General features: G+C 50.7%; 1 protein-coding gene across 1 annotated transcript in view; it reads right to left on the bottom strand.

Annotated features, from left to right (window-relative positions):
* Positions 1 to 11,316, bottom strand: part of VWF (von Willebrand factor) — a 134,268-nt gene extending 122,952 nt beyond the window's left edge. Inside the window, exons 1-3 of the mRNA XM_035028418.1 lie at positions 11,078 to 11,316; positions 9,865 to 9,919; positions 8,184 to 8,348 (exon numbers count right to left, since the gene is read on the bottom strand). Of these exons, the coding sequence (XP_034884309.1) occupies positions 8,184 to 8,348; positions 9,865 to 9,919 (220 nt within the window). The 5' untranslated portion in view covers positions 11,078 to 11,316. The remainder of the gene's footprint in view (positions 1 to 8,183; positions 8,349 to 9,864; positions 9,920 to 11,077) is intronic.
* Positions 11,317 to 12,167: the final 851 nt, after the last annotated feature.

Genomic DNA, 12,167 nt, shown 5'->3' with positions numbered 1-12,167 from the left:
ACCACAGAACCTGTCTCCTCATCAACACAATTTTCCTTGCCATCATGCCCAATGTCACAGAGCATACGGAGGGGTGGTCCTGTCCCTGCCTCACTGGGTAACTCAACCAGTATGTTGCCTCTGAGCCAAAGGCATCTCCTTCCTGGAAACAAGAGGAATCCCTGTGCGCCTCTCCTTGCAGAATCTCCCACCCTCTCATGGGGATTCAAAAGGGCTCTGGAGAACGAGTCAGCCAGGGAGCATGTGGTTGGAGGGTGGGTAGGGAACGTTCTCGATGCAATCAGGGAGCTTGGGGTAGGCCACCACCCTGCAGCTGCAGATCTGCAGCTCTTCAGAGCTTTCGGTGATATAGAATCACCCAAATGGTCGCTTGCTCCACGGAGGGCAGGTGCAGTGGGAAAGCCAGAGCTCACTACCCCAGTAAGGGTGATAGGCTCCCACTGTGTGGGGATGCATGGGAGCCCCCACCCTTTGCAAGTAAATAATGAAAGCAGCCTGACCCCACAGACCATGGGACTTGGGTCCACCCAGGTGGCTACACTTGGGGTAACGTGCCCATTGTCACGGAGCCAGTGAGTGGTGAGAGAGTCAGGACTCAGACCAGGTGCTGGTTTAAGTATTTGAAGAGCTGGCTCTGTGTGCCCGGGGAGGGATCAGCATTAGTAAGCCAGGGAGCACCTGCTGAGCAGAGACTGTGTGAGGCAGAGCCCTGTCAGGGGAGGTGGGGCTGGCTGCCCAGGATCTTCACTTGTCCAGCGACCCGGGGGGAGCTGGGATTGGGACCCTTGTTGAGGACTGAACTGCGAGGAGCCTACAGGATTCCTGACACTGAACATCTGAAGGAGGCCCTAAGAGCAGTCACTCCACACCCAAAGCAGGAGGGCAGCAAGAAGATTTTTGAAAGTGTGCCCTGAAGAAGACTTCAATACAGAAAAACACACCGTGGGGGCACCTGGCTGGCACAGTTGGAAGAGCATGTGACTCTTGATCTTGGGGTCGTGGGTTCGAGCCCCGTGTTGGGTGTAGAGTTTACTTAAAAATAAAAATCTTTAATACAGTGGCTAACTGAATATAATAAAAATAAATAAATAAAAAATAAATAAATAAAAATCTTTAAAAAAAAGAGAGAAAGAAAGAAAAACACCATGGCAGTGAGAAGGCTCTTGGGGATGGTCTAAACAGGTGGCTTTAAAACATTTTTACCCAGGAAGCGGAATAAAAACACAGTTGACTTCATGACGCAGTATGCATACACTCACACATTTCATATCACTTACCCTTCCCGTGTGCCATGCACTCTGACACCTTCTAAGGTTTTCTATTCTATTCCATTTAATTTCTTTAAATGCTGGTTACAGCCATTAATTTTAAATCCATACGTTGTGACTCAGTTTGAAAAACACTGATCTAGACTGACTCCACTTTATAGATAGAGAAACTGAAGCCTAAGTTTACAACGTGGTTTGTCCACCCCAGCAATATTGACATTTGGGGCCAGACACTTCTTTTTTTTTTAAGATTTTATTTATTTATTTGAGAGAGACAGAGACAGAGCATGAGCAACGGGGACAGGGGCAGAGGGAGAGGGAGAAGCCAACTCCCTGCTGAGCAGGGAGCCCGATGGAGGACTTGAACCCAAGATCCTGAGATCATGACCTGAGCCAAAGGCAGACGCTTAACCCGACTGAGCCACCCAGGTGCCCCCAGGCACTTTTTTGTAGTGGGGGCCTTCTAGCGTATGGTAGGGTAATTAGCAGGACCCCTGACCTCCACCCCCTCCATGCCAGTAGCATCCACCTCCAAGTTGTGACAATCCGAAATGTCTCAGATACTGCCAAATATCCTCTGGGAGAAAATCACCCAGGTTGAGAACCACTGGTTTATGCTGTTAACATGAGGCGGAGCCCATCCACAGGTTTTCTGACTTCAAGGCTAAATCTTTTGAAACACAAAGCTGCCTAATGGGGCATCTGAGTGCTCTGGATTCAGTTAACCATTAATGCAGGAGAGAATTCCAGATTAGCCTTACATTTTATTTGCTTCCTTCCCTCCCTGCAGAACTCAGGGGAGAATCCGATGATGGGCAGCCATTAGGAAGATGAGCCGTTAAAAATTGCCAGTGAGCCCAGGAGGGACTCCCACACTCCACAGATGCGCAGGGGTGCAACTTCCTATAACCGAGGGGAGATGATGGGCTGGGCGTCCACCGCAAGAGGCCAGAGCAAACCAGGGAAGTTCTCCCCATGGCTCTGTCTCTCACTTGGCCTCTTGAACTCAGTGACCGAGGGGGCTACTTGAGGGAACAAGGCTTCCCCCCCGCATGTTGGAGGGGAAGCGTACTGGGGAGCAAGCTGGCAGCTGGAACCAGAGTCAGATCGGGGTGCTTTCCTGGACCTTAGAATGTGAAACTCACTAATGTGCATTTCTAACAAACACTCCACCTCCACTCCTGTGATTCTGATGCAGGTGATCATCTTCCAAACCCGGAGAAACAGGGATCTGGTCTAATAGCACCACTTACTGACGTGGAAACTAAGGCTCCTCCAGGTAAGTGACTCAGCACGGGTCCGCTTAGTCTACGGCTTTCTCTGGGCTGGCGCGGGAACTCCCGCAGCTTGCCTGAGGAAGAGCGGTCTCTCTGAACAGGGGGCACCAGGACTCCAGGGGTCTCTCCCCCTGGTGTCTGTGCCAATGGGCCAGGAGACCCGTAGCTCTGGCCTGCCTGGACCTGCCTGACCAAGAGCCAGGATGGAGGAAAGGGCCCCCCTCCCCTTGCACCAGGTGGTCCTTCATGCTTAGACATAAACACTTTACCCAGGATGTGAATAAGGTCCACAGGCACTTGAGAGGAATGGGAATTTGTGGTTTGGAAGCAAGGAAACAGGATGTCATTGGAGAACAATAGGGCAGAGGTGTATGGGAGGGGACACGGCATGCACGTGGAAAGTGGAACTGCCATGTCCAGCAGCAGCACTCAGCGGGGGTCTGCTTCTCCCTCTCCCTCTGCACCCCCCCCCACTCGTGCCCTCTCATGCTCCCTCTCTCTCTCATATAAATAAGATCTTTAAAAAAAAAAAAAAAGTGTAATGAACTCATAGGCTGCTTTAGGCCCATTACCTGCCAGAAAACTGCCCCCTGACAAATTGTTATAAGAACAACGACCCAGTGGGGGTAAGGGGAGGGTCCCACTGAAATGCTTTGAAACAGAGAGGCCTAACACAGCCGTGCAGTTTCTCCTTGGCCCCCGAAACCCCGAAAAGGATGGGCAGAAAAGGCCAGGCCTTGGACATAAACCCAAGCGATGCACCAGGGAAGGAGGACTAATGTCCCCCTGACCTTGACAGAAACGGCCCCTCAGGATCCTGCAGCTCCTTGCCCTGCCATGTTCACACCCAACAAGTGGACACCCTGTGTTAAGGTGGCTGCTTTCTATCACTAAGATGGGGGTAACCCTGCACTCCTGTCAATGATTTCTCTCCCTTGATCCTCACAGTATCCCCATCTTAAAAATGAGGAAGGGGAAGTTGGGGACACAGGCACAGTTGCCTAAGGACACTCCATGACCAGGGGAGCCCAGACCGGCACACGGCTTTCTAACCACAATTGTGGCTCTTTCTACACTTCCGTTTCCTGCTGGGGGTAGAGCGACCTCGTACTGGGCATGGAAAACAACCAGTCCCCGCAAGTGCATGAGCCCAGGGCTGGACAGGGCCAGCGGGGTCAGGGGGCTTCCTGGAGGAAGTGACAGTGACAGTCTGAGTTCCCCTGCCTGCGAGGCCTGCCCTGAGCGGGGAGGGGTCCAGAGTGGGGTGTAAGTGAGGGAAAGGGACTTGTCCAACATGACGCTTGCCTCCCTGAGCCCAGAAGATGCACTCTGGGCTTGGCCCCAAGATTTCATTACACGTTTCAAATCCACCTCCAGGGTAAGGAGTCCACAGCTGGAGTCAAGACAGCAATGCCTAGTGTCTCCATAGGGTCCTCCGACCTGGAAAGTCCCCTGAAGCCCAAAGCTACAGGGAAGAGAGGGTGTCACTCTTCTTTCAAAATCTTTCTCCCATCACTCTTAACCGTCCATTCCCACTGACACCCCAAAGTCATCTTAGGGAGGGGGGTCTTAGGTAGGGGGTCTATATGGAACCCCACTATGATTTTTTAAGATGCAAACAATTAAGTACACATAGAAAGATCAGTAGATGGTTTTAATGTCAATTTCCTGGCTGTGATAGTTGAGGATGGTTTTGTACAATGTTACCAACTGAGGGAAACTGGGTAAAGGCTACATAGATTTGTATTTTTTTTTTACAACTGCATGTGAATCAATAATCAGCTGAAAATAAGAAGTTTAATTTAAAAAAAAAATAAGTAAATTTTGGATATTCTCTCCAGTAAGTTTTGGGTTTCTTATGGAGATACAAGAGGCTGCTATGGGGGGTTTTTTTAATTGAGAAACAAAACAAAAAAGAGAAAAAAGTTTTTGCCTTGTGATGAGAACTTTTAAGATCTGCTCTCTTAGAAACTTTCAAACACACCATAGAGCAGTGTTAGCTATAATCACCATGTCGTACACCCATCTTTAGGACTTATCTGTCTTATAAACGGAAGTTTGTACTTTGTGACCACCTGCCTCTGATAACTGCAAATCTGATCTCTTTTTCTAAGAGTGTGGTTCTTGTTTTTTTTTTTTTTTCTTTTCTTTTCTTTTGTAGATTCCACAAGTAAGTGAAATCATCCAGTATTTGTCTTTCTCTGTCTGACTTATTTCATTTAGAATAATGCCCTCGAGGTCCATCCATGTTGTTGTAAATGCACTATGCTTTTTAAGGTAGAGAAACCCACTTAAACATTGGGGCCACCTGAGGCAGGAGGTCATCAGCCTTCAGCCTCCCAGGGAAGGTGCAGGGGTACTTTTTCTCTGCAACTGCTCTCCCAAGTCACTCCCCAGCTGCTGCCTCTGAAGCAAGAGGGGTCCCCAAGTTCAGTGTTCAGAATGGCTTCCTCCGTTTGTCATGCCCTGGGGATGTCTGTGGTCCTCTTTACCCCCTGCCTGGTTATCATGGCCAAGACCGCCCTACCTCCCGCCTTTCTCCCTCTCTGGATCATTCTGGCAAAGTAGCAATTCCTTCTTCATCCTTTCAGCTGCACAAGACTCTACAGTAGCTCCTCACTGCTGTTGAGTCGGGAGACAAACTCCCCCATCGGGCTCTCAGCCTCACCCCATGACCCAGCCTTACTGCCTACTACTCCCCAGCCCCATGCTTCTCAAAGTTTGGTCCCCAAACCAGCAGCCACAGCAGCACCTGGGAACTTAATAGAAATGAGCCTTGCGGCCCCACTCCAGATCCACTGACTCAGAAACTGGCAATGGAGCCCGAGCAACCTGTTTCGAAGCAGCCCTCCTGGCCATCCTGAGGCAGATGCCTCTAGAACCATTGTGCCAGCCACACTGACCTCCCCACTGGGCTGCACTCCCTCCAGCATGTTCCCTGTGCCCAGGTTGTCCCTGCTGCATGCAGCCCCTGCCCTGTCCTCTCTGCCCAACCAAAACCCCTCCCCCAAGGCTCCTCACAGGCCATGCTTTTCACAAAACTGACTCTTCGGTACAACACAGCACCGTGCTTTGTTAATCCCCACCTCACCCCCAACTTCGGTGCTGCCAGAGACCCCAGTGAGCCAAGCACCAGGAAACAAAGATGAGTGAGACATGGTCCATGCCCTTGGGGGGCTCACAGAGGAGGAAGAAAATGGCAGCCTAGTGAAACTCAGTCCGCTGAAGTGACACCGAGACAGGGTTCCAGCAGAGGCAGGGCAGGCGGTGAAGGCATAAGGAGCCTCCCAGTTCCGACAACTGTCAGCCCATGCAGCTCCCAGACAGCACGGCCCCGCACTGAGCCCCGAGGGCTGTATCCAGCCTTGGAGCCTGGTGGAGTGACGGCCCCAAGAGCCCCACTGCCTGCATCTCGATAGGGGTCTGGGTGTTGACAAAATCTCTCCTTGACCAAACCTGAATCAGGCTCCTCCGAGCCCTCCTCTGAATTAGGCCCCCAACTTAGGCTCTGTCCTGGGTCTGATTGGTTGAGTTCAGCAAGAATCTTGTGGGGTCAAAAGATAAAAATGTAGGGATCCGAAGGGGTACGTGCACCCCGATGTTTATAGCAGCAATGTCCACAATAGCCAAACTGTGGAAAGAGCCAAGATGTCCATCGACAGATGAATGGATAAAGAAGATGTGATATATATATATACAATGGAATATTATGCAGCCATCAAAAGGAATGAAATCTTGCCATTTGCAACGACGTGGATGGAACTGGAGGGTGTTATGCTGAGCGAAATAAGTCAATCAGAGGGCGCCTGGGTGGCTCAGTTGGTTAAGCGACTGCCTTCAGCTCAGGTCATGATCCTGGAGTCCCGGGATCGAGTCCCGCATCAGGCTCCCTGCTCGGCAGGGAGTCTGCTTCTCCCTCTGACCCTCCCCCCCCCCATGTGCTCTCTCTCTCTCATTCTCTCTCTCAAATAAATAAATAAATAAATCTTTAGAAATAAGTCAGTCAGAGAAAGACATATATCATATGACCTCATTGATATGAGGAATTCTTAATCTCAGGAAACAAATTGAGTGTTGCTGGAGTGGTGGGGGGTGGGAGGGATCGGATGCCTGGGTGATAGCCATTGGGGAGGGTATGTGCTATGGTGAGTGCTGTGAATTGTGTAAGACTGATGAATCACAGACCTGTACCTCTGGAACAAATAATACATTATATGTTAAAAAAAAAAAAAAAAGAAGAAAATAGCAGGAGGGGAAGAATGAAGGGGTGGAAATCAGAGGGGGAGACAAACCATGAGAGACGATGGACTCTGAAAAACAAACTGAGGGTTCTGGGGGGGGGGAGGATTGGTTTGACATGTATTAAAGAGGGCACGCTCTGCATGGATCACTGGGTGTTATACGCAAACAATGAATCATGGAACACTACATGAAAAACTAATGATGTAATGTATGGTGATTAACATAACAATAAAAAAATTTTTTAAAAAAGAATCTTGTGGGGTCAGTTTATTGAAAATCCCCCATCCTCAATATCTGACCAATTCCTCATACTCCTCCCTCAATGTCTTATCACCCTGGCCTGCCTTCAGCAAGAACCCTGTCAAGTGGGCTTAGCCGGATGTTATCCCTGATGTGTTGCCCTCGGTAATTTTCCATCCACTGACCCCCACCCGGCTCATTGGCTATAAATCCCCACTTGGCCTTTTGATATTTGGCATGAAGCCCCATGTTTCTCTCCTACTACAAGCTTACCCCCCCACCATGGCCGTGGTCCCTCTTGAAAAAAGCCTTCCTGACTGTCTTTGCCAAGTGTCATGAAAAATGGTGCTTTAACAATGTGGGTCTGTCCATTGCCACGCCATCTCCTCAAGGCTGCGAACCCCATCTTTGCAAGGTTTTGTAGCATCCTCGCTCACACATCACACACATCTGACTCATTCTCAGAGTGTGAAGGTCACCGAACCACATCTCCCATCACCGCCTCCAGCCCCTCTCCCAGCCTTGGAGAGTGCCCTCTCTCCTTAGTGCAGAGGAACGTTCCCGCATCCTGACAAGCCCGGGATCACAATCCAGCTGGACCTTTTATTAACTGTCAACCCTTGGCAGGATCATACCAACTCCTTGGGCTCAGCTCTTCATTTGTAAAACGGGGTGGCTACAACCATGTGCACATCTCAGAGCCACTGTGGGGCACAGAGATAAATACCAGCAAAATACCAGGACTCCTCCAGGAGCACACGAGGTGCTCAACATCTGCTAGGTACCCTGAATTCCACCAAGAACATAGCAACGGCCCCTCCTGTTTGCCAGGAGCTCTGTGTGTTACAAAGCGTCTTCTGGTTCATCATTTCTCTTGATACTTTGGAGCTCCCAGAGTGCTGCCTGGACCCAGAGCAATGCACACAACCGCTGGAAAAGCATGAAGACTCTCTCCACCCCATCAGGCTCCCAAGAGAGAGACCTGGAGGGGGTGGGCAGCTTCTTGGTCACGGAAAGGCCATTCCCATCCATGCTTCCCCAGGAATCTGTAAGCTCAGGCACGGTCATAAGAATACCCCCACAACCCCCACCTGCACTGGGGTTGAGCTTAGCTCGCACATGCTCTGAATCCCTCCCTTCAGTGCCCCGGACTCACCGATAAGTGAGAAGGAATGTTTCTGGCAGTCCCCAGCCAGGAGGTAACTGCAATCTCCCGCAAAGCTGTACATGCTCTCATCAAAGGTGTTGATGAAGTCGCCTCCAAAGAGGCTGCATCGGGCCATCGATGACCTGCCAACAGTCCCTTTTGTACAAAGGGTCCCTGGAGGGAGAGACTACAGGTGAGCAGAGCTAGGACCATCAGCCCAAACCACTCCAGCCTTGTAGAAATGAGCCTGTGGCTGATAAAAATTTGACTGTAGAGAAGGATTTTCCATCCTAAACAAGGCTCAAGTTGTTGCTTTTGGACCTCAAAAATGACCCAGGACTCATAGAAATAATAGAGGGACAGCTTTTCAGGATATCTGTTTGTTTTAGTGACATTTATTTACTGATTTAAAATGTAATACGTGCTTATCAGAGAAAATTTGGAGAATACAGAAGAAAAATACAAACAGGGTAAAATCATCTGTAAGCAACATTCAGCAATAATTAGAGTCAGCATTTTGGTTTTATCTTTCTGTTCTATTTCACAGCATATGTACAATTATAGATTTTTTATGAATTTGTGATCATCCTATACAAACTATTTATAACCTATTTCTCAATGTATTATAAAGAATTTATCGTACGTTGTGTATACTTGCAAAACATGATTTGTAATGACTATATGTTGCATCTAAATGTATACAGTATAACCCCCTACTATTAGGTTCTTAGCATTTTTCCAAATTTTTTAACATATAAATAGATTGCAAGGAGCAACCTTATGCATTAATATACTGGTATATCTTGAACAGTTTACATTCAAACAAATTAGCCTGTGTGTCCAACACATAGAATCTATGAAGCCTTAGCTTCTCGAGAGCCATATGCTAACTCCCAGGAGACCCTCCTGCCACCTTCCCATTGTGTGTGTGTCTGTGTGTATGTGTGTGTGTGGTCAGATGGGGCACCACAGTATAAATTTCTAGTGGTAAATTTCTAGTAAAACTTCTACTAAGTTTTCTGGGTCCACTGGCTTAGGACCCACCTAGTAGGAAGATGTAGAATGTATGAAAAATGTGCATTTCCCCCCAGACTACACTGTGAGCAGCAGGCTGGATGTTGCTGGCCAGAGTGGTCTAAGTGGGGACAAGCCAGGGCCAGAAAAAGGTCCCTCTTGCCATTCACAGACTCAGTATCTCAGCAAGGGAAGGTAGACCATGAAGTCCAGTGAAAGAGTAGTAGCCTGAGACCCAGGAGAACTGACCTCTGATCTTTGCTTTATGTGACTTTGGAGCATTTGTTTTTCCCCTCTGACCGTCAGTCTCTTCGTCTGTACTCTGAGAGGTTCAACTAGATGACCTCTGCAGTCTCTACCCAATTCTTGGATTCCTTCTTCCCCATCCTGCAGCCCCATCGCAGAGGACTGCTCTGGGTGGCCCTTGTGCTTCTTAATCGTCCAATCAGATTGGCATTTGCAGGCACCTGCTCCTTGAAGAATACAAGCCAGGGGCAGGGGGCTCTGAAGAAGCTTCACAAGGGGTATGAACCAGTCACTCTGGCAGGCCCAACACAAGCCTAACATGGGACTGGGCACACAGGTGAGCTCCAGACACACCCGCTGATTCCTGAAAGGGAGTTTTTCCAAATGACCCTGAGGCAGGAGTAAAGAATGGAAGCAGTTTGGTACCTACCTGGCAAGGTGAGGGCCAGAGCCAGCAGCACGCTCGCAAGTCTGGCAGGAATCATCTGCAGAGAAGCAGGGGAAATGATCACTGATCACTGCCCTCACAGATAGCTACGGGTATGCACTACGGTCCATGTGCGAAGTGGGAAGAACTTATTTTTTTTTAAAGCAAGAGAAAAGATTGATCCTCACTGGCCCCTGTTTGCCTTGAACATGGAGTGCTGGTCCCCAAAAAAAGTTCCCGGCCAGGACCAGGCCCAAGAGTAACAATCACTGTGAGCCAGACCCCAAGCGCCCTTCCCCAAACAGCCGTCCCAGAGCCCAGGCAGAGGAGGAAAGTTCTGCTTTCTCCTCTATATGCCTCCGGGCCAGCCTGGCACCCCTGCACCAGCTAGGAGCTGACATGCACCCAATTCCCCCCTGCCTCTTCATCTTTCCATGCCTGGCAGCAAACTGGGGAGAAGGAGCTATTGTATGCTTCTGTTCCTATCACAGGCACCCAGACTTCGAGAATGCTCGACAGCCACGTTTGCTGGTCAGTCCCCAGCACTACACCATGAGCACCTGGCATAGTGACAGCCCCCAGGAGCTGCTCAGGCAATGAGCTGATGAATGGACGGGAGTTCAGTAGCCCCAGGCCAGGGCAAGGCTCCCCATAGTGTGCACCCCTCCAGAGAGTGACAATTTGACTCTGGCTGGAGAGCACACCCCAATCCCTTACAGTCCCTCTCCTCTTGAAAACATTGTTAAATAGGAACAGAATCTATCACCTGAGATTCCCTGGGGGTGACTCCTTTCCTGCCCAATGCCTCGTCCAACCCAGGAGAGACAAACCCAGTCTGTCATATATCTGCGGGAGGGACACTTCAGTGTCAGATATGGCCACATCTCGGTCTCAGAGCAGGTGACCCTCTACAAGCTCCCAACACTCAGGTACATCAGGCTGCTCCCAGAACACAGCCAGAGGTGAGGGCAAAACTCACTGCAGGCTCGCCTCGTCAAGTATTACACGCAGAAAAGCCAGGTGTGAACAGAAACAGCCACAGGACTCCCCAGCGACAAGTGGAGGGCAAGCCTTCGGATGGCCCCTGGCTTTAAGTCACCCTCCAAACGAGTCCTTCTAGCCCTGGGACAGAGGATCACCCCCTTCCCCAGGGGCAGGGAGCCATCCTGGTCTTCCTCCCGCAACAGAGCCAGCCCTGCTCCCGGAAAGACCAGACCTTTCCCTGCAAGCGGGGCAGCAGGTATCTCCAGGGTCCGTTGGGAAGCTCAGCGCCGCGCAACGGTGCCGCCCGCCTAGGCCATGCTCCCGGGCAGCCGAGGCCGAAGGGACCGCCGCAGCTCTGGGCTGTCTTGCTGCTAAGTGACCCAGGGGCTGCACTCCTGCAGCCAGGGGAAGATAGAGCCCAAGTCGTGACGTCCACCAACCCCCCTCCTTTCCCACCACAATAGCCCTGAGCTGCCCCAGCAGGGGATTGGCCTCCTGTTAATGACCACAAGGAAACAATGAGAGGAAATGGTATTAGAAATACCTCCAGGCCGATAAGGCCTTGAAGAGTTTGGTGGGAGACCTTGCACAGCTGCCATAATGAGCTGCCTTGCCCTCCCCACGCCCCCCAACCCACAGCCCGGGTCCTCCCCACACGGAGGGCTCCGCACAGACAGGGGATGACCGGGAATGCTGGTTGTCCCCGGGCAGGCTGGTCCAGGCCAGGGAAGAGCCCAGACCTGATCAGCACAGCCTCTGGAGCCGGCTGCCAAGGCCAGACACTGGCAAAGTTTGGAAAAACACCTCAACCTGAGCCAAATGAGCCGCTGTGTTTGGAGAAAGAAGAGAACGGATGCTTCCTGTGCACGCTAAGGTATGAATGATGCAGGCCTGGCCCCGACAACAGGCCCTTTGAATCCTGGCTAGCGGTCCCGGACAAGCTAGATGAGGGGCCTGCTCCCAAGCCCGGGCCTTTGTAAAATGATGGCCGGGGTGGTTCCATTCTCGGCCTCCCCGGGACACTCCTCCACCCACTGCTGGTGCCTGACACGGCCCTGACCTCACACACCATGCACACACACCACACACATCACACACACCATACACACTACAAACACCCACACACATCCACACACATCACACATTCCACACACATCACACACACCACAAACACACACACACGGCCCCCCCAGACCACACACTCACACACACACATCACACATACATCACACAAACCACACACACTACAAACATCCACACACATCCACACACATCACACACTCCACACACATCACACACGCAACACACACCACACACATCAC

This window comes from Mirounga leonina, unplaced genomic scaffold (assembly GCF_011800145.1).
Source record: "Mirounga leonina isolate KUSES-001 unplaced genomic scaffold, KU_Mleo_1.0 Mir_201, whole genome shotgun sequence".
Classification (NCBI taxonomy): Eukaryota; Metazoa; Chordata; class Mammalia; order Carnivora; family Phocidae; genus Mirounga; species Mirounga leonina.
The sequence above is the reverse complement of the archived record's forward strand: the minus strand, read 5'-3'. Positions and strand labels throughout refer to the sequence as shown.